The 22,881-nt window shown below is 44.5% G+C and overlaps 1 protein-coding gene across 1 annotated transcript in view; it reads left to right on the top strand.

Moving 5' to 3' along the window:
- cntn4 (contactin 4) overlaps nt 1-22,881 on the top strand; it is a 182,235-nt gene that overhangs the window by 62,542 nt on the left and 96,812 nt on the right. Inside the window, exon 4 of the mRNA XM_018733987.2 lies at nt 7,359-7,534. Coding sequence (XP_018589503.1) covers nt 7,359-7,534 — 176 coding nt within the window. The remainder of the gene's footprint in view (nt 1-7,358; nt 7,535-22,881) is intronic.

The following is a 22,881-nucleotide window of genomic DNA, read 5'->3' as shown; positions in this document are numbered from 1 at the left end:
CAAACCTGACAGTACAAGTTGCTTTCGCAAAAGACATCAGCTAAATTATTATTAATAATAATAATAATAATAATAATAATAATAATAAGAAGAAGAAGAAGAAGAATTCTATGGGGAAGCTGGCTTTTGCTTAGAGGTGTCACTTTACAATCTAAAGGCTCCTGGTTCAAATCCCCTCTCCTGCTCTAGCACCATTAATTAAGATTCTTACCCTGAACTGATATATTAAAAATTACCCTGGGGTATGGGTAAATTGTTGGCAGTACTTCAGTACACACGTAATATTGTGAGTCGCCTTGATATTTACATCCTGATTTGTTTGGGAAAGGTTTTCAGTGCGGTAATGTACCATCTCCTGGATCTTTCGCGGACCTTCCGGAATAAGTGTGTCGATGTGAACCGCAGCCTGGTGTTTCTCATGACTCGGCACTACGGGCTCAGCTGGCTGCATAGATCTCTCCACAAGCTGCACTTAGTATTTGCAGATAAAAGCGGGTCCCGATTCGGCACCAGAAGGCCAGTTTATTCAAATGAATTCACACCAAAGCTGCGGTACCCTCTCTCCAGCGTGACACTTGCTCTGGATCATCTGCTGCTCCTCCATTCCTCCCAGCTGCAGAAGGGAGCCATAAACCGGTGGAATCAGGCCGTGGCTCCAGGAGCGTCGCCGTGGAGATGATTCTTTGAGGGAGCAGTTGAAGGAGAGCGCACATGGGGGCCTTCCTTCACCGCTAAATGATCAAACCCAACTTCTCCCTTGTTAGGCGCATATTGAATCTAACTGGATTCCTTATGAAACTTCATGAGACCTATTTGCACTTTGGATTCTCTGTGAAGAAGAACCTCAGATCTCTGCCAGTCATCCTTATTCATTCGCACTTGGCTCGGTGGTTCAGAACCCTACGCACTTATTAAAGGTGTTATGAAAACGCCGAGTGACGGTGAAACAGAAAGCAGTGGAATCCGACAGCGGCGCCGTCTTCATGACCGTGAACAAAGTACCGCTGCTACAAACGGTCCCTTCATTCCTCAGTTCATCCTTCATCCCTCAGTTCACTGCAGTTGCCTCCAGCATCTCACGCTCTCTTTAGCCGGTTGACACCCCCAGGTCCATCATCTGGTCACATTACTGATTTGTTTATATATTTTTTCCCTTTTTAATTCTGGACTTGTGTAGCAGTGACCGCCACTAATAATGTGGACCAGATCTCCATTGCAAAATTTCGTTCCACATTTTGATGGGGTAACGAGACTCCGTTGGGGGAGAGTAGCAGGTGGCGCAGTGCTTGGAGTCGTAACTTTGCAGTGAAGGGACAGAGGTTTGAATCCCACTTCCTGCTGTGGTGCCCTTGGTCAAGGTACATCCCCTAAATTGATACCATAAAACTTATCCACTGTATAAATGAGTAAATCAGTGTTACTGAGTGGTTCACCTGCAGTACACAGAAGCTGGGGAATTTTTATTATATCAGTTCTGAGTCAAGGTGGTGCAATGGGTTGGACTGGGTCCTGCTCTCCGGTTGGTCTGGGGTTTGAGTCCCGCTTGGGGTGCCTTGCGGTGGACTGGCGTCCCGTCCTGGGTGTGTCCAACCCCCTCCAGCCTTTCGCCCTGTGTTGCTGGGTTAGGCTCCTGCTCCCTGTGACCCTGTATGGGACAAGTGGTTTCAGATGATGTCTGTTACTTCGTGTACAAACCTAACACAGTGACTTGCCTTAGAGGACAATTGTAAAAGCAGTTATTAATAATGATGATCCTCATATTTAGTTAATACTTTAAGTCACTTTGGAGAGTGAAATACACACACACAGTCTGAAGCTGCTTGTCCCAAGCGGGGTCACGGAGCCTAACTCGGCAATACAGGATGCAAGGATGGAGGGGACACACCCAGGACGGGACGCCAGTCCATTGCAAGACACCCCAAGCAGGACTCGATCCCCAGACCTACCAGAGAGCGGGACCCGGCCAAACCCGCTGTGCCAACCTGCCCGAGAGTGAAATAATAATGGATAATGGATAATATATAACAACAGATGATAAAGAACAGCTGATGTCACTTCCTGTTATGCTGCTTTTTGGAGGCTTTGTTCATATCTAAGTGTGACGCACACGATTACCGTGAACATTTTCCCAAGCGCTGGACGTTTCAATGTCACGGCGACGCTTTCATCACGGAAGCGCCACGATCCGTCGTTTGCGTGGCAGTTTAGCGGAGACCCACCTGGCGATTCCTCTCGTCCTGCTGTAACTAGCTGAACAAAAACAAATCAAAACGCAGCAGAAATGCGCTCCCAGCGTTCAACTTGCTCACATCCTGCATATTTAATCGAATCAGCTGCACTCAGCCAGGATGTGCTCTGCTGCTTAGAGTCGGAGGCCAGGTACCCCCCCCCCCCCCCGACCCCCCTGCATGATTTGTGTCTGTTATCGTCCGGCCAGCAAGACCGGCAGGACGGTCTTTACCTAACATTCACCGTGCGACTGAGTAAATGTTTAATGTTCTTTTTAATGGTCTGCTTTCCGTTTGCAAGCGGAACATCTCCAGAACTTTGTGGACGTCACTCTTTTCCCCCGCTGTTCCGTTTTAATGAGGCTGCATTCTTGGGAGGACCACGGTACCGTTTGGAAGGACATGAACGGCAGGGCAACACAGGACTAATTTACAGGAATGATTGGCGGGCCGTTCGGCGTGGGGGTGGGGGCGGGGGCTGCGTGCACCAGCGTGGCGATCGACTCGAGTACAACCCAATTGGGCCTCTCAGGGCCCGAAAGTCGTCACTAACAGACTCCGCAGCAGAATTTCGCTTTTTTCCTGGGAAGAAAACAAGCAGCCGGAGATTTTGATTGAGGGTTCGAGTCCCCAGACAGGCCGATGTCGTACTCTTGAGAATGACGCTTATTCCGAATTGCTTCAATAAAATATTTATGTGTCTGAATGGGTTCTGCTACAGTCAAAATCAGCGTTATATACTTTGGATGCAAGCGTGCGGTACCTAGCGTATTAAAAGTAATAAACAACCGTTCCGCATACGCGCATCTAAAGGGAAATCAGAGCGGTTCCTTCGGAGCGGTAAAGAAAGGAGCCGCGGGACGAGCCCATTATGACACATTTCTGTACGTCCTGCTGGATTTTAATAGTGCGCAATTTCAGAGAAGGCGGTTTATTATTAGCGTGTATATCTCGTTTCGGTGACGTCCTTGCGGTGCGGCGCTGTGAAACGGGCCGATTGTGCCGTTTCATTTCCACTATTAAAAGATAAGAAGCGCGCGGACCTCCCCAGAGTGGGCCGCGTGGATCCTGCTCTTGGAAAAAAACACTGTTGAGATCTGACAAAGTGTGTCATTTGGGGTTTAATACACAAACTGTTGACTAATGCACCCGAGTACTTATGGATACATTAGCGTGCGCTCGTATACATTAGTACGCCTGTTTTAAATGGCACAGCTATGACATATGGCCAACAAAATGTCTCATTCCTATCAGGAATGCAAAAAGTCAATGTGCCCGAGTGATTATAATGTGAACATAATGTGTTATGGCCCTGGAACGTTGTCCTTTGACCTCGTTACTCTGTTATACTCAGCTGTTGTCACTTTGTGGTAAAGAAGAAAAACAAAATACAGTGAATGTCAAATCCTTAGGAAACGAAGGGAAAGAAAAAAGTACATATATTAGCTGAGCGCTTTTATTACGCATTTTTAGGAATTTGCAGTACTTTAAAAGCGTAACGTTTCTTAATTAAAGCAATTCTGTGTGGAAGGGGGAGCTAAAATTCCTCCAGAGTGATGCAAAAGGATGGATATTGAATTATAGGAAGGATTTAGTTGCAGTCGTTACAGCTAAAGGTGACTCGGCCTGTTATTGCTTTATCACACAGTGCCAGTTGTTGTAAATTACTTTATTTGATTGATTGATTGATTGATTGATTGATTGAAAATTCATTTTTAAAAAATTTCCTTTGAGCATTCAGGTGTCCTTTATGTAAAGTCAGGGACCAGCATGCTACTTTGCTGTAGCGCCTTCGAGCAAAGACCCGAACCCTTAGTTGTTCCAGTAAAAATGACCAAGCTATATAAATTGGTAAATCATAGTAAGCAGGTTGCATTTTAAGTCACTTTGGAAAATGTAAAATTAGATTTCGGATGAACAGCTGAAAACATTTATTGTAAAAAATGCCTAATAACTGAGGACGCATGTCGTCTGTGGATGTATACATGGAAAATATTTTGAACGACCGTAGATATTTAAGCGTTTCTCTTTAAAATACATCGCTGTCCTTGAACACGCATATTTTCAATAGCTCTTCAGCGGGTTCCCGTAAGACTCCGGATGAGCGCTGGTGTCGTACCAGAACATATCAGTGATATCAAGTGTTTTAAAGGTCGACTCTGCTCTTGCGGAAGAAAGTGCCGGTATTTCCCCGGGGAGTTGTGAATATTACAGGGGAGTTAAAATATTAAATGTTCGGGAAACCCTTAAAACATTTCATTATTACAGATAAAGACCCGGTTTTATTATAGGGATGATACTCCACCATGATTTAAGACTTATTAAGGCGATGGAATGGATGAGTGTTGATGGTTGTCATGGGTTACCGTGACCGCGGACCTTCCGCGGACTCGAACAAGCATCCTGCACACTACACGTCTGTGTCTTCAACCTCCGTGTGACTTTTTTCCCCCATATCAGTTTTCCTCAAGGTTCTTGGGTGCTCATGTTTAAAAGCGGGCTTCGTTCGCTACCTACAGCATACAGATGCTCCTCGACTCACGATGGGTCGACTTACGATTTTTCGACTTTTCGAGGGTGAGCCGGCGATAGACATTCAGTAGAAGCCGTACTTCGAATTTTGAATTTTTCCCGGGTAAGCGATATACGGTGCAATACTCGCTCGTGGCAGCGGCAGTGAGCCGCATCTCCCAGTCTGCCACACGGTTGCTATACCGATACCTCCCCGTATCTACGTTGTGTTTCGTGCTTCCACAATGTCACAGAAACGCCCATCTGTGTCTCCTACTATTGGCGGGAAGAAGAAGACGAGGGCAATTACTTCGGAGGAGGAAAGTCCGTAATGGCCACGGCACATATGCTAGGCCGTGATGTTCGGTAGGTTACGTGTATTAAATGCATTTTCGACTTACGACGGGTTCCGCGGAACGTGACCCCGTCGTAAGTCGGGGACCACCTGTACCAGCATGCTACCTTCTCCAGGAATAAAAAGATAAATTGCATGGCATTTGCGGCCAAATCTGTTTTCACACCAGCAGCAGTAAGCGGAGACCTTTTTTTCTGCAGAGGGTCATAGCAGAAGCTCATCTCTGAAGTGTTACCAGATGTCGGTGAGAGGGATGCACTGAGTATTAATTGGCACATGATGGTTATGTCTATTAGTTTCAGTGGTCTATTGGTATATGATGATATATTTTTTTCACGCTAGGGCAGTTCTCCGACAAAAGAGCACGGAATACGATAAACGTTCAGTCTCGGTTCAAACAGATGTTTGATGTGATGAATGGGAATGATGAAAAGCGTGAAAACGTGCTCAAGCAGCAAACGGCTCTGAGCCGCCGATGTCCACTCATTCTTTCCTAGGGACACGTTACCTGAAGGACGGTTTACCTGTTTACTTCTGATGTCTGTCTGGGAATATATTAGTCACAAATGCAGCGATATGAGAGACTGAAGTGCTGAATTATTTTATCTCATGCAATGTGATTATACCAGTGACCTGACAACCTGTCAGGTATTGGGGACCAGAAAATATTATGAATAGCTTTCAAAAACAATAAACACAGACACTGGGAGCACACATCACATTTGCTTTGGGATATTGATATGGACTAAAAATATGCCACTGAAAATTAATTAAAATGCTGAGATAAAACCCATGTGCATGACAACGATAACACCAAGATGTTTTGTAATATTTGTAACACAAATTATTTATTACTTATCTTTTAATGTTATATGTTTAATCATTCATGCGTTATCAATAACTGCTGCTGTAATAAATGCCACGTCACAGAGGTGCAGAGTCTACGCAGGAAACAGGGGGCGCAGCGAGGTACGCCCTGAACCGGGTCTCACTCCACCGCTGAACATCATGTTATGTTTTTTTCTTTTCAATTTCTATTTCTTGGCTTTTTCAGCCAAACTTTTGTATTTTCTCTTCAACCTTTTAGGAAGAGAAAGTTTGGCTCGCATGTGTTTATCATAGAAAGAAATAAAGTCCATGAGCCTCCCATGTGTGTCATTCTGCAAAGTACCTTGGACGTGTTGGTGTTAGAGGTGCTGGGTAGAGGTGCTGGGCCGCCTTTCTGGATGCTGTTTGCAGCCAGATCATCTTCATTAGGCAAGGAGATATTTCATGTACAATAATGGTCATCATTTCCAGGGAGACACGGATGTTAATACAGCTGCTAGTGTAGTGGTAAGCACTACTGTCTCTGGATCCAAAAGTCTCACGTTCAGTCCTTATCTCTGGCTCTAGTACCCTTGAACAAGGTACTTACCCTAAATTGCTGGAGTAAAACTGCCCACCTGCATAAATAATTATGAGCTTGTCAGAGTTGTAAGATGCTTTGAAGAAACGCGTCAACTAAACGTATTATGTTCAGTTTGGTCAAAAAACAGCCTGACTGTCACCACTGAGTGAAAGAAAATTTGGCTTTGAGGCAGGGAGTGTCTATCTCTGTCCCAAGACATGCAAGTGGTGATACCGCAGTACAGAACAAATACGCTTGTGCGGAAAAAAGGTATATTTCATAAGCCATTTTTCAGTATATATTTTCACAAGCTGTTTTTCAATATATGGGACCCCGTTACATCAGGGCCGAGTATTTATCAGTCCAATGGAAGAGTTTTGTTGTCAAAAAAAGGGACAGCTGAGCAATCTCAGACAAATGACTTATTCCCGAAGCAGTCGGCAGCTCATGGAAACGATCGATTATGTCCCTCGGTGTGAAGATGCCATCTGGTAATAACAAGTCAGGCCCCAGTCATTATTTTCAATGGTCATTTCTCACTAACATAAGTAAAACAAATGTTTGTCTCTCTTTAATGCTTCCTTCAGTCGAGTCGGAATCCTGGTTCTTCTGGTTTTTCGGTGCCCTTTATTGCGAAGGAGAGTGCGGAGAGCGCGGTTTTATTTTTGTGATATTTAGCTATTTTTCAACGTGTTTACGCTCAATTGGGCAGCACCCTAAATTTAAACCACATTCAGATAACAATCGGGAATTATGATTTTTTTTTTTCCCTCCATGGCATCATTTACTCTGACGTGGTAGTTTAACAGCGCTAAAAGACCCATGTAATCATGCATGTACAGTAATATGTTTCCGGTGCCTCCGCTCTCTCCAGGTGGAAGCTGAACGGCACCCTGATCATCCCCAAACCCGGGTCCCGCTACAGCCTCTCGGGGGGCAACCTGCGAATCAGCCGCCTCAACAAAGACGAGGACGCCGGGACGTACCAGTGCCTCGCCTCCAACTCCTTCGGGACCATCGTCAGCAGAGAATCCAGTCTCACCTTCGCATGTAAGCGGCGGCCTTTGTGGAGCTCGCTGGCCGCATGGGACCGGAAACCGTGTTTAATAACACCGTTGACCTGGCGCGGCCGTGACTCGCGGTACCCCCGCCGATGCCGTAGGCGGAGCTGAGCTCGGCCTCTCCGAGTGCGAATGAGTCACCGGCACCATTATAGTATCCCCGAGAAATACGGTGTTATTATTCGAGCTTTGAAAAGGCACACTATAACTTACACTTCTCAGGATTCATTAAGCTTCCCGACCGGACATATTTTCCCCGTGTCTGTGAAGGCACCATGATCCCGGTGCTCCGGTTTTGATGGGGTGGCCGTCTAAATGACAGCGTTGACGTCTCATGATGGATGGCCCCTTTGGCTTGAGTTGTGGCTCCTTCGCCGAGGTCAAGGCTGTAGTGCCTCTCGCAGGCACCTAATATTCGCACCTTAGCTCACAGCTGTCCTCATAGGGAACGCGGTGACGGCTCCATCAGTTGGCTGTAGCGTGATGTTAGCAGCTCCCACTTGTTGTCACCAGGTGAGGGCAGGCAGCAGTGACCGCATGGCATTCGTCTTCTTTATTACTCTCGGTCCAAGATAATTAACTCTGCCGGATGATCGAAAGGCACAAGTTCACGAGAATAATTTAAAGGGCGGCCGATATTATTACAGCGGGTATCTTGTCGTTTGTTATTAAAACTGCGTGGACCTTCGGAGCAACGATTTCAGAGGATAGTTAGTGATGGTCTTCACCGTGTTTCAATTCAGCTGGGAATTTAGTCTGCAAGGGGGTCTCAAACATTTGCATATTTTCATTTTTCTTGTATTTTTCTCAAATGTTCAGCCAGTTTTTATTTTGGCGGGAAAAAATCTTTGGTAGAGGTGACACAGTGGTAGTCCCTAATGGAAAGAAGAGATGAGGGAAAGCCGTTTCTAGTCCGGCTCTCCATTAGTATATTAAAAGTATATATGAATCACGGATATTTTAGGAAAACCCTCAATCTGAGTTATATTGTAAAAAGTATAAGGAGAAAAGCTGAATATACTGTCCGATCCGCAGCAGCTCCCATAAATGGGTCAGTGTGCGTTTCACTATTTTCACTCTTGAGTATACGGCGATTCAACCAATAAAAACATCACAACTCCAGTCATGCTGAAAAAAGAAAAACGGACGAAAAACAGCCAAGTGATCCCAAGCTGACAATTCGGTTCTAGTAGCTACGTCAGCTAGCTACATCGCTTATGCGGCATAACATCGGACATAATTCGATCCACATCTCACTAGCTAATTTAGCTGAAGTACCTTCGGGTTGCGTTTCTTTCACGGCTTTTTCCACTTTAGCTCTCTTCTCTTTCGTGATGAGACGTGGAAAAGAAATTTAAGGGAAATTGATTTCCCTCAAAGTCTCGCTATCCTCTGCTCGTCCTTTTAATCTCCAAGCCCTCCCGCTCGGGTCACGAAGAAACCTCACGCCATTGTTTTCTGTAGACTCTCCGACTTGAATCAGGATTAAGGATGTCAAACAATTTTATAAAATGGTTTCAAATGGTAAATAATAAATATTTGTCTGTTTGGAATCAGTGTAATAACCGAAGCCTCATTGACCCCATATACTTCATAAATTTTACAGGTCAATCCAAGACAGGTTGGTGCCAGTAATATATGTTTATTTGACAGCTCCTGAAATATAACACTGAATAGATTGGTACTGAACTCCACTTGGACTAATAAATAAATCCTTTAGTTGCTCTGTTAAGAGACTCACAAAGTTTAAGGTGCCATGCAAAGGTTATTCTAATATACGTTTAATAGGTTTTGTTTGTGTGCTTTTGTGGTTCAGATCCTATAGAACAGGCAGTGATTTGCTGAAGTAATCCCAGGCAGACTTCTAAAATGCACTGCTGCAGGGTGCTAAAACTAACTTAACAGGTGAAATACTTCAATATACAGGCATCCCTCGACTTACGCAAATAGACCGTTCTCAACCGCTTACGTAAGTCGAAATTTACGTGTGTCGGATTTCCCCTCCGTTGCAGAGCCAAGCCTTCTCATTTCCTTCGCATTTGTTGCAAACACGGGTATAAAAAAAATTACACGATATAATACTCTACTCAGACATATTGAATACTGTGATAAGATATAGACCTAGTCAATGAAATAAATTTTTACATGTCTATAAAGCAAAAATTTAATAAAAAAAAATAGACTACTACATACGGTACACGTTTGATATTGTACTGCGCGTGTTTACCTTATATCTAGTAGTATGCTGGCACACAAGAGGGTGCTGTTGTTGCGTAATTTATTATTTTTCCATCTCAGTTATTTCACCTTAATGTTTCTTCGTTATTATTGTTGTTTTCACGCTAGCTCTTCCTTTCACGTGCTCCTTTGCAGTCGCAGCATCCTTCACTATCGTATTTACAGTCGATGCGGCTAAACCTGATTCCCACGCTACAGATGATCATCTTTGTCCACCTTCGTACTGACTTATTATTTTCAACTTCATCTCCAAATCAGTTGCTGTACGTTTGCGAGATGGTTCTCGTTTTCCTTCAAGTGCACGTTTACCGCCAGGCATTGTGAATAATGAGAAGGGTAAAAAATATGGGAAAAAAGTACTACGCTAACAAGGAGATGCGTTCACAGCTTAAAACACGCGGGAACTGGAAAGATGCAGCTTCCTGCCTTGTCTGGCTACGCCGAGTTGCGCTTAACGTATTTCAGATGTTTTGCGTAAAATAAAAGAGCTATCTGTAAATAATGTGTATGCCGGGAATTTTTTACGTAAATCGAATTTACGTAAGTGGAGGGGTGTCCGTATAACTTATCAACACCCACAGTACAATACATACAAACTAACAGTTTATTTTAAACTTAAATGAAAATACGTTGGCTTGATAGTTGTTACATTTGACATTTTACAATACAGTTGGGAAATTATCACCTATAATCTAAATAAGCTCATAAGTTGTAGAGAAATGAATGATTTAAGTAAAACAAATGCCAGTATACTAATAGGAACTACATGTCAATATTAATCATAAACCATTAGAGGGGAAAATAGGCCACCCTGCTGTTTCTTTTTCCCTTCTTTTATTAATAGAGACACTCAGAAGAACATAACATTCCTTGTGTTTTTATTTATATTGCATTATGCGGCAGCACAAGTTAACAGGTTTTTCACCGACTGACAGGCCACACGTCTTTAAACATCACTTTTGCATTTCCTCAGCACTTTCATTTCAGTATTAAACACTTCCGGCGCACTGTTCTTGTTTATTTTTAATAACTCACGAGATATTTTCCTGTCATAATCCGTGGTTTTTTTCGAGAACAGAATGCAGTCGCCCGGGCTTGTTTTTAATCAATTTTAAATTGCTGCGCACTCCTCTGCGCGGCCCTGACATTCTTCGGGGACAGCAGCGCGGGAGGAAGAGCAGAGGCCACCGTATTGCACATCACGCCGAAGGGCCGTCACAACCCCCCCCCGCACCCCCCCATATCACGACCATCAGCTTTACATTTGCTGTCCGCAACTTCACAGTTTGCCTTGTCGGGTCGCGAGAGCAAGTGCAAGAAATGAGCACAGAGCCACGTTAAACACGTCTGTGGTTTCGCATGAAATGTTATTACTGTTATTATATGAGCTGACACATTTTTCTAAAGCCTCTTACAATGTTACGTTTGTATCTTAAGCTACTTACGCTGATTTATCCATTTATACAGATGGGCCATTTTTACTGTATCTGTTCTGGGTAAGTACCTCGATCTAGAGTACTACAGCAGGAGGTGGGATTCAAACCTGGATCCTTTAAGTCCTAGGCAGGACCCTTAGTGACTGTGCTACCTACCGCCTATAACACAGTTAACCACCGTATTCTGGATAGTCGTACAGTGTTAGGTTTGCATATTAGGCTTCTTTTTCATCCGTTTACATATTCGTTCAATAGCCGCTTTTCTCCTTTACAGCAGGGCATTTTTTACTGTATCAAATCAGGGTAAGCACCTCTACGAAGATTACCGCAACATGGGCTGGATGGATTCAAATCTGAGTCCTTGGACTCCAAGGCAACAGCTCTAACCACGACGCCACCTGCTGGCCCAGGTGCGCCTCAATTGTAATATTTTGAAATATTCTTCTAATTAAAGGTTGTTCATGGCTTTCTGTGCTTTGTATCCACCGGTCTGTATGTTTGGCACTTTTCGCATAAGCGTAGAAGACGTTGCTTGTTTACACTGTGTTGCTGCGCAGGAAATACATACAGGGCTTCATAGGTGGAACGACAGGGGGGGGATACAATGTGTCCAGTGTGTTCCCAGTAGGTGTGTGTGGCTCTGGTGAGAACCCTTATAGATGTCCTCGTTCCCCAGGCCCTGGAAACGTGTTACTCCCCCGCAGCAGTGAGAACAGGTCCATCTTGCATGAATATCAGCCTTTGAATTGTTGCCACTTTTGTGAAAATACAATGTCTTCCCCTTCACTTAGTTGGCACTGGCTGGAGGACACTGTGCCGCGCAGTTTGGACAGACTATGTGGAAAATTTTTATTTTCGCCTGCTTGCAAACGCCGATGTCGAGGGAACGAGACACGAGACGCGTCTCGGTGTCACGCCTCCGTGATCAAAGCCGCCCGCGTGGCGGTGATACGCGCTCGCCGCTTTCTCGCTCTTCCTTTTTCATTTTTGCTCATCCCTCTTCTTACATTTCATGCCTTTTCCTGAGCTCTGGAAAAGCTTTGATTTGTGAACTTTCTACCTGCCAAGTATCAACAAGGTCAATCTTAAGCAAAATCGGGACTGTAATAATCAACAACTTTACAAATACATATTTGCACCGTGATTAATCCAAACACAGCCCAACCCCAGCGCAGCCGTACCGAGCAGTTATTATGGATTATATATTTATATATGTATCGTATACATTTTAGGAAAAAAACAACATTAAATTTAATAGAGAATGCGTTTTGTGATTTGGCCTTGTACAATTTGACCTTTTCCGTTTTAAAATAATAAGGAAAAAACTTTTAAAAAACGCCGTAGAAAACCGAGTAATTACTTGCTTTAAAGTAGGAATAATTGCTTTGTAGAACGTGTTTCCGTCGAGCGATGAATATGCAAATAGTTTCCCTTTCAGTAATTGAGTTCTGGGCGTTGAGAGGCATGCGAAGGTAGGGTCATATGAAATGAGCGGGAATGCTTAATTAGACTCGACGCTTGCGAACGTCTCGGGTAACTTTGCAAATTGGAAGCGCTGCAAACTGTGCCGAGGAAGAGCCGACGGCACTGGATCGGCACTGGAATGACACCGCTGGGGTCCCGGCAAGACACGATATTGAGAGAGTCGCTTACTTTCTCACAGTTACATTATTGTTTACTCTTCCTTACGTCATGATGATTTACTTATTCTTTGTTTATGCTCTGTTACTTTATTTACTGTATTCGTTTATGTCTTAAGAGGGCGCGGTGGCGCAGTGGGTTGACCCGGGTCCTGCTCTCCAGTGGGTCTGGGGTTCGAGTCCCGCTTGGGGTGCCTTGTGATGGACTGGCGTCCCGTCCTGGGTGCGTCCCCTCCCCCTCCAGCCTTATGCCCCGAGTTGCCGGGTTAGGCTCTGGTTCCCCGCGACCCTGTATGGGATGAACGGTTCAGAAAGTGTGTGTCTTTTATCATCGTGCCGTTACATCTCACTTGTCTGATTTCCTTTGGCTGCTGCGCATGTTCCTGGAATTCCAAGTTCCTCTGTTCAGGAGCCTTGGGATGATCAGTTTGATGGGCTCGAAGGACAGCGGGGAGGTATATAAGCGCAGTGGAGAGAATGCAGTGGGGAAACATCTGGGAGGGGGCTCTGCAGAACTCTAATAAACTAACTCTTTCAGCTTTTTTATGTAAGGAATTGTAAGGTTATTAATGTAACATAAATGCTTATATATCTCAAAAAGAAATTATTGCTCGGAAGGTGATCGGGAATCGTCGATATTCAGATGAAGTTTTATGCAGCTACTTGTGTGATGAACATTGGTTTGTATGGTGGAAATTTAACTAACTGCACTTAAGAATCACACGTCTGCATCTAAGTGTCTCTTCCTTCTAATTTAATGAACACGTTGTATTTTCTACGAGATGTACGTCACTTTGGAGAAAAGTGTCTGATAAATGAATACATGTAAAACTAAATGTATTTATGCCTCATTATTGAAACTGCGAGGGGGTGCGGTGGTGCAGTGGGTTGGACCGCAGTCCTACTCTCCGGTGGGTCTGGGGTTCGAGTCCCGCTTGGGGTGCCTTGTGACGGACTGGCGTCCCGTCCTGGGTGTGTCCCCTTCCCCTTACGCCCTGTGTTGCCGGGTAGGCTCCGGTTCCCCGTGACCCCGTAAGGGACAAGTGGTTCTGAAAATGTGTGTGTGTGTGTGTGTGTATTGAAACTGCGAAGAACCTGTAAAAGATCAGTTCCAGCGCTACCATTCACACTTATATCCTGTACTTTCTTGGTTTATTGTGTTGATTATTATTGTGTTATTAGTTCTGCTGACCTCTTGAAAGCATCTTACAATCTGAGCTTTTCTACTCAAAGATGCTTATGAATGATTCACCCATTTGTATAGCAGGGTCTTTTTTTTTTTTACCATATCAGTTCAGGGTAAGATCTTTGCTCGTGGGTGCGGCAGGAGGTGCGCAGATTCCAACAAATTTCCTTCACTTGTAAGACAACGGCTTCGATGATTGTGCTCCGCTGCCCAAGCTACAGTATATTCACCAGCCATATTCTGTACAGAGCATAATATGAGTTCAGAAGTAACGCACACAAGTAAGTTTTTGCGTCATGCCTCTGTACAGATGGGCTGCTTGGTTGCTTGTAGAAAAAAATGCATCTCTGTGACAAAAAGTACTATGTGACTTATGCATAGTTTACTTTTTACAGTCAATTTTAAGCCGTTTATTTGATATCAGTTCAGTTTCATGAGTGCTTATGTATGGGGAGTGACTTTGCACAATATAGAAATATGTATAAATACTAAATCTATATATACATTATCCACATATGTATATACACATATATAAAATTACAAATGTATATGCGTGTATGGTTGGGGGTGTGGGGGCGCAGTGGGTTGGACCTCGTCCTGCTCTCCGGTGGGTCTGGGGTTCAAGTCTGACGTGGGGTACCTTGTGATGGACTGGTGTCCTGTCCTGGGTGTCCCCCCTATGCCCTGTGTTGTCAGGTTAGGCTCTGGCTCCCCGTGACCCTGTATAGGACAAGCGGCTCAGACGATGTGCGTATTTGCTATCAGTTCAGTTTCATGAGTGCTTATGTATGGAGAGTGACTTTGCAGAATGTAGAAATATGTATAAATACTAAATATATATGCATTATCTATGTATATCTATATATATATAAAATTACAAGTGTATGGTGGTGCAGTGGGTTTAACCTGTGTCTGTTCTCTGGTGGGTCTGGGGCTTGAGTCCTGTTTGGGATGCCTTGTGATGGATTGGAGTCCAGTCATGGGTGTGTCCCTCTGCTTAGGCTCTGGTTCACCACAACCTTGCTTGGGATGAGGTGTGTGTGTCTGCTTTCATTTATCCTTTCAGTGGCGGAAGCAGGTCTTTCGCATATTAGACCGTTGAGACCAACACGCTGATGTACAGTACGCCGTATGCTGTCGGGACAGCTGGTAGTATAGCGGTTTGCGCTGCTGCTTTTGGACCCAAAGGTTGCAAGTTTGAATCCCACCTCCAGTCATAAGTACCCTTGAGGAAGGTCCTTACTCTTACGTTGCTCCAGTGTAGCTGCCCAGCTCTATAAATGAGCAAATAATTGGAGAAAAACATGAGATAAATGTACCGCACACTTCCGTCACACACCTTCAGGGTATCGCCGATCATCCAGTGGCCGTTCCCTTTTCTCACATCTTACGTCTAGACAGCAGGGAGAGAGGGCAGAGAAGTTCCAGCAAACTTCAATAACTTGAAATATTTGATTTTGTTCGTCTTTTGGCGCTTTTTTTAAATTGAACTTCTGCTTTCATTCTGTGTTACCGCAGTGACACCACGGTAAACTTCCGTAGTAAATAAACAGGCCCGCTCTTTTCCTCCAGTGTCCGTCCACCTTTCCACGAACACCAGCGCCGCCTGTTTATTTTCACATCAAACGGTAATAAGGACAACATCGTAACATTAATTCAGTTACAACCCTTTGTTGCTGCACAGCAAACGGAGAAAAAAATTGCGGGAATTTTTAGTTGTTTAGAGATGCAGCTTTTCCACTAGTTTTCAGTTGTGTGACAAATGTCAGATTGACTATAATTATTGTTTTGCTTTATTATCATAATTATTATTCTTTCGCCGTGCATGGGTTTCGCACGGCCAAAACTGCGCGTAAAAATTGTGCGCCTCGTTTTTATTTTAAATTAATTCGGGTATCTTTTCGAGCCCTTTAATGAAACTAATAAAATGTCTTTAACTGCAGCGGAACAGATGGAGGTCTTAACTCGCCGGATATTGAACGGCGACGGGGAACCGTAGAGTTTCCGGCGGAGGACGAGCGCCACCTGTTCGCCCCTCCCAGCAAACCCGGCGCTCTCCGCACCGCTAATAAAATGTAAATAGCTACTTCTTTAAAGTGCCACAGGAAATGTATTTTTTATGAACATAAGAGCACTCGACGTGTTTTCGCTCTTGCGGCCTCTGCTAATCCGTTGCTTTAAAAAGTTTGCATTAAGTCACTCGTAGTGGCCCTGCTTCTAAGTATTTAATTACCTTTTTTTATTTATCTGATCTATTCGTGGTTTTAAACAATCTGTTTCCGGAAAATTGCCGAGCGCACGTCTCTGCCTTTCCTTTCTTTTTCTTTTTAATATAATCTTGCTGTCAGCTGTACTGTACGTTTCGCTCCTCCGAATGCGAATGTAGAGCGGCGGTAAATGGAAGAACCCTGACAGCCAAAGTGAGGGTTGAAGCATTTCTTATAAAAGCTGGATGAGTGTGAGAGACGTGCCGGCAGAGAGACGTCAAGCGGGCCCTCCTCTCCGAGCCCCCGGCGTTTCATCCCTGCCTTCTGTGAGATCTGTCGTTCCGAGTATGGAATTATTGAGAAGCGTGCCCTGGGGAGCATAATAAGCTACTCTTAAGCGGTAAATAATTTATGCGGAACTCCCTCTATGCCACGCCCTCGTCGCCCTTCTCTCAGCCCTTACGGATGCATACCGGGTGCGTTGGTTTGTCGTTTTGGGGCTGCAGGTGGTGTAGGGCCACCTGATTCCCGTGAGCAAGGCGCTTACCCTGAATCGATGCAGTAAAAATTACCCTGCTGTACATCGGGGTAAATCAGTATGCAAATCTAACGCTGTACGTGACCTTTCGGTTAATTAGTAGCGTGACATTTTACGTTGCTTTGGAAAAGTGTCGAGTAAATGAATAAATGTAAATATTTTCCTTTTTCATTTTTTATTTTTTTGTTTTGCATTCATGTAATGCAAAATATATACATTATTTGCATTACAAAAGAGGGAAAAAGTTTACTTGCTGTTTGTACTGTGTGTGTTCCGCTGATGTGCGGATGAGTGACCCAGTGTAAGTAGTGTATCTAGCAGGGTAAGTCACTGCGGTGAATAAGGTGTGTGGACTGATAACACCACACAGAGTTCATTGGAAGTCGCTTTGGAGAAAAGTGTCTCCTAAGTAAATAAATGTAATGTAAATGTAATTACTAATGTGTAAATCAGTGTAAGTGTCTTGGGTGAAATCCATCAGCTAAACAAATGAATATAAACTGAGAAATTTAACCTTGTATTTATCTACCTTGACAGGGGTGCGGTGGCGCGGCGGGTTTTGTTCAGGGACTGTTCTGTGGTGGGTCTGGGGTTCGAGTCCCACTTAAGGTGCCTTGTGATGGACTGGCATCCCGTCCTGGGTGTGTCCCCTCCCCGTCCGGCCTTGCGCCCTGTGTTGCTGGGTTAGGCTCCGGCTCGCTGCGACCCCCCTTGGCACAAGCGAGCTGTGTGTGTGTGTGTGTGTGTGTGTGTGTGTGTGTGTGTGTGTGTGTGTGTGTGCGCGCGTGTGTGTCATCTGCCTCGCGAAGCTGACCGTTCACCATCGGATGGGGCTCCGGCTTGGTGTCCAGGGGTCCGCCCTGGCGAAGGAAACGGGCTGCTGGAGCGAATGAATCACACGAGTGCGAATTATGACAGCTTATTCAAATATGTCGAGCTGCCGTGACATTTAAAGCAGTCATACGACGGGCCTGATGAACTAGCAGTCGTGCAGGTGGAGCTGGATGCTCCTGCAGAGTCATCCCACACTGACAGTAATGGCTCCTGATAAGTAGCACGTAACATTTAATCATCCGAAATTTATTGTAATTTTAATGGGTTACTTAGTGTCATCATGTTAATGCGTGCTTTTATGTGTGTTTTATTTTTTTATTTTTTCCATCTTGGAAAGTTATTGTTTAACGCAGTCTTTACGCTGCTGAAAGTGACAGCTAACTTGAAATAATGGATAATTTAAGGGTTTATAATGGAGAAGTGACTTCTTCACTTCAGTCCGTGCCCCGTTTGGAAAAATGGTGTGCATTTCACTAATTTTTCATGCTTTCAAACATTATCTAGTGCTACAGTGTCAGCTTTGTTGATGGCTTCTGATCAAGTTAATACACTCCACCCTTAACGTATTAACACGACTGAGGAAAGATGTCAGTGCAGTACTTATTTTCTTTATAACTTCAAAATAATTTTTTTCCCCTCTTTTTACATGTCCTCTCTCATCAAGTGCTGTCAACAGATAAATCCCATAAACACGTCTAATGTTTGTCAGCTTTACACCACTCTCAGCTTACTTTATTATATACCCAATCAATACATTTTAATAAAACACATCTCCTTCGATTTATTTATGGGTAACTATATCTTGGATATACTTATAGCAAATAAAAATACCTTTTAGATGTTTTTATTAACTTGGAGCTACAGTACAATTGAAAGTAATTTAAAATTATTGAAATTATTGAAAATCTCGTTGATCGCTGACACAGGAACGCTACACAGGAGCCATAAACACTGTGGAAGTGAGTTGGATTAACCCTGTTCCACACTCATATTCTGTTTTGGTGCCACATGTATTTGTTTACATTTATTTATTTAGCAGACGCTTTTCTCCAAAGCGACTTCCAATGAACTCTACGTAGTGTTATGAGCCCACACACCTTATTCACCGCGGTGACTTACACTGCTAGATACACTACTTACAATGTGTCACTCATCCATACATCAGTGGAACACATGCAGTATGGGTGAACCCAAATATCATGTCTTTGGAGTGTGGGAGGAAACCAGAGCACCCCGATGAAACCCATGCAGACAAAGGGAGAACGTGCAAACTCCACACAGGCTGAGTGGGGATCGAACCCACAGCAGTGCTACTTGCTCTGCCACTGTGCCACCCCTTATTATTATTATTGTTATGGAATAACATTTACATTCGAGTATACTGAGCAGGGATGGATCAGTGGAGATGACCCAGGTTTCCGAACGCTCCACGATAAGCCCTCTGTTTTCAGGGTTGTGGTAAAATGAACTCGCGAAGCAGCACTGGAACTGCTCCCCTGCGTGCGGCGATGGCAGCCCAGCGGAACCCAGGAGGACTTGTCTAAAACAGACGTGCCGCGATATGAAAGGAGCGTATTGCCACGGCTGTGCGCCGACTGGGGGGTCTCACCGTTTCCTGAAGCCCCTCCCAGTCCTCCAGCTGCAGCGGGATGCGGCTCCCCGACTCCGCCATCCTATAATGGGCCTTTCTGCCCACCGGTGGGCCTCTCCAAACCGTCACATGAACAATGGTGTCTTTGCACAGAAACTGTGCATTTTTTTTTTGGGGGAGGGAGGGAGGGGGATTTTGAGATTTTTTTTTTTTTTCTGGTACAATTTTCAGGGTTGAAAAGAACACAGTTGTGTTTTCGGTCACCTGTCTATTACACAGGTGCACATAGAAAAACAAAAAGAGGAATCTGTTATCTATCTATCCATCCATCTATCTATCTAGCTATCTATCTTATTATTTTTCACAAAATATTCTTGTTTATAAAATATTCGACCATTGCTTTGGCAAAGAAAATTTGTCACGCCAGTTCAGCATGCCAAATCTGGACAAAATGTCTTAAAAAATCTTTGGATCTTCAATTGGGAAAGTAAAAGACAACATTGTTAGTTATATTTGAGGATTTGGGGGATCAACACACCTCTGATGGATGGATGACATGGTGGTGCAGCTGACAGCGCTGGGTGGTGTAACTGAACGTACGGTGGGCTCGAACCCCTGCTTTGTCTCTGTGGAGTTTGCATGTTCTCTCGGTGTTCGCATGGGGTTACTCCAGGTGCTCTGGTTTCCTCCCACATCCCAAAGACATGTGTTTCAGGTGAGCTGGTGACTCTAAATTGCCCTTAGTGTGGTCGTGTCTGTGTGATGGGTGAATGACTGTATTTAGTCTTACTGTAGTGTATCTAACACTTTGTCACCTTGGAAACAGGTGGCAGGTAAAGTTACTAGTTAATAGTAGTACTAATAAAACTAGTTAATCACCGAGCGTTATTTTGGTGGAAAGTGTCTGCTAAATTAACAAACATACACAAAAATGCACACAACGTGCATTTGTCCAAAGACTGAATTGCGCTGCGTAAAAAATGTTCTGGCTATGGCAAGGGGGGTGTTCCGGGTTCGAGGGGCGAGTTCTGCAGTTCTTTCATTAACGTGATAATAAACAGTAGAAAAATCACATAAAAAGCCACGAAAAGGAGGCGCCTTCATCAGAAACGTCGTCCGCGGTGGTCAATAATCATGGTATGTCACTTATGGGAACAGCTTCAGCCGCTCGGATGAATGTAAAGGTAACGATGTGGGATCTTGTCCCTCTGACAGAGCACTTTTGCTGCCGAAAACACGGGGCTGCTCTTCGGCGAAGATTGTAAAGAAATTAACGTCGATTTATTCGTACGGAGTTTAATAAAAGGCCCGCACTTCTTACGCAGGTCTTCTCCGCCGCGCTTTCATCTCGAACACAGAGAGCAGGAACGACGCGAAACTACTTTCTTTTCTAATTAATTCAGCACCTCAGATGTGCGGGGGCTTTTGTCCACTTTGTCGGGCCGAGCCGAGCCGAGCCGTGGCGCAGCCTCCTCCCCGGCGCCTTTCATCATGAAAGCGAGCGAAATTCCACTCAGCCCTTTCGTCGGAGCTCCTTTGTCGCAGGACGGCCCCGGGTTCGAGTGCCGGGAACGGCTCGCGTTTCCGCATGCCGCGGGGGCCTCCGCGTGCCGCTCGCGATCGACTCCCCTTCGCTCCGCGGCTTCCGCGGCAAACCAGGCTGTTTTTCCGGAACCATCCGCACCCGAAACAGGTGTGGGCATGAAAGCCTCTCCTTCCAGACCGTCATCGTCATCTCGTGTTCTTTTTTTTTTTTTTTTTCTCCTTTTTTTTCTAAAGCGGTCATTGAAAAGTTGGTCTTCGATTTAGTGACAAAAATACATTTTCTACCTTCAGCCTTCACAGATATATTTTATGAAACGGATAAAAAAAAATCTGATAAAATGAAGATAAGAGAAGAGAGCTACAAGGCAAGCTGATAAGAATTATTACTTATAAAATATAAAAACTACTTTGTTAGATCAGATGAAATCAGAACAAGGCGTTTGTGTTATAACATTGATTTTCCTGAGGTCTTTTTTGTTTGTTTGGTTTTTTTTTGTTGTTTGTTTGTTTTCTTTATTGGCAGTGAGATGCTGGTTGGGAGAAGCTCTGTTGAGGACCCTCTGTGCTACACAACCTCAATTCTTGTTTTTTTTTTTTTTTTTTTCCCAGGTCTCTGGAGATGAAGTGTCATCTCCGAGCTGGATGCACATAACCGGGTCTCAATTATTGAATCACATATTAATCGGCGGAAAATGCAAGGAATCGGTTTTCATAATAGGACTAAAGAGTCTAAAATTGCTGTTAGCCAAAGTGCGACGCGGGGTTAAAAGGAGATTTATGTTTTAAGAAATAATTAAAGCCGGGCCCTTAATAGACTTGTCTCATGGCCAATATGACATTTATTAGCTGACCTTATAGTACTCTTCATAAATCAGTGAGCCCAGTAATTTTCCATTTAAATCTATTCTTGAAGCAGAACTAATCAGCAGTCTTATTTCAGAGGGGCTTGGCTACCGCGGCACACGAGATTTACCATCGATTTGCTCACGAGCAGGAAAGGGCCCTTTCCTGCCCCGCTGCTGGGATGGCAGAACAATGCAGAGAGCGCTTGAGAACAAGGTTAATTAAGGTTAAATATCGTACCTGGGGAAGATGTACGATTTTAAAGATACAGTGCATTGTCATGAGTGGCACGACGGCGCAGCGGGTACGACTCGTTCCTCACAGCTCCTGGCCCTTGGCTTCGGATGTTGGTGCAAATCTGGCTCGGTCTGTGCGGCGTTCGCAGACGCGCCCTCTGTCTGTATGGATTTACTCCCGGTGCTCTGGTTTCCTCCCACACTCCAGAGACATGGGTTGCTGGTGAACTGGTGACGCTGAAGTGAGCTTAGTGAGTGTGATTGTCCTGTGATTGAGACTCATCCCACCCACACTGCACCCTGCTCCATACCCTACGCTTCTAGTGTAGGCTCTAGTCTGCCATGACCCAGCACAAGACAGGTTTTTATTGATACATAATATAATTTTGAAAATACACACACACACACACACACACACACACACACACACACACTGTCTGAAACCGCTCGTCCCAAGCGGGGTCGCAGCAAGCTGGGGCCTAACCTGGCAACACAGGGCGCAAGGCTGGAGGGGGAGGGATTTTAAAAATACAGTGACTTATATTTTCATTTATGTATAAATATGAAAATGTATATTTAGTTTTGTTTCATTTCCTCTGGTTTTATTCACTTCTTAAATTTAATGATAATTATGATTATTTTTATCTGATGCTTTTCTCCAGAGGGGTTTCTAGTGTTGGGCTACTTACATTGGTTTACCCACTTACACAGCAGGGTATTTTTTACTGTATCAGTTCAGGGTTAGTACCTTGCTCAAGGGCACCACAGCAGGATGTGGGATTGAACCCTGCGACCTTCTGATCGAAAGGCAGCAGTTCTAACCATCGTGCCCCCTGTTGCTGTATGTCCGGGGTGCTTAAGTGCACGGCGCGTGTTGAAAACAGCGCCACGGACGCCGTCCTGACTGTCCCCCGTGAGGAGACGCAGGGTCACGGGGAGGGGACATCATCCGTCCTTCTGTTGTCTCTTCTCTTCCGCTCCTCTCCTTTACAGCAGGCGGCTCAAAACTAATCCATCCGCGTGTTTCCCTGCTCTTCTCATC

Source organism: Scleropages formosus, chromosome 22 (genome assembly GCF_900964775.1).
Source record: "Scleropages formosus chromosome 22, fSclFor1.1, whole genome shotgun sequence".
NCBI classification, from domain to species: Eukaryota; Metazoa; Chordata; class Actinopteri; order Osteoglossiformes; family Osteoglossidae; genus Scleropages; species Scleropages formosus.
The sequence above is the reverse complement of the archived record's forward strand: the minus strand, read 5'-3'. Positions and strand labels throughout refer to the sequence as shown.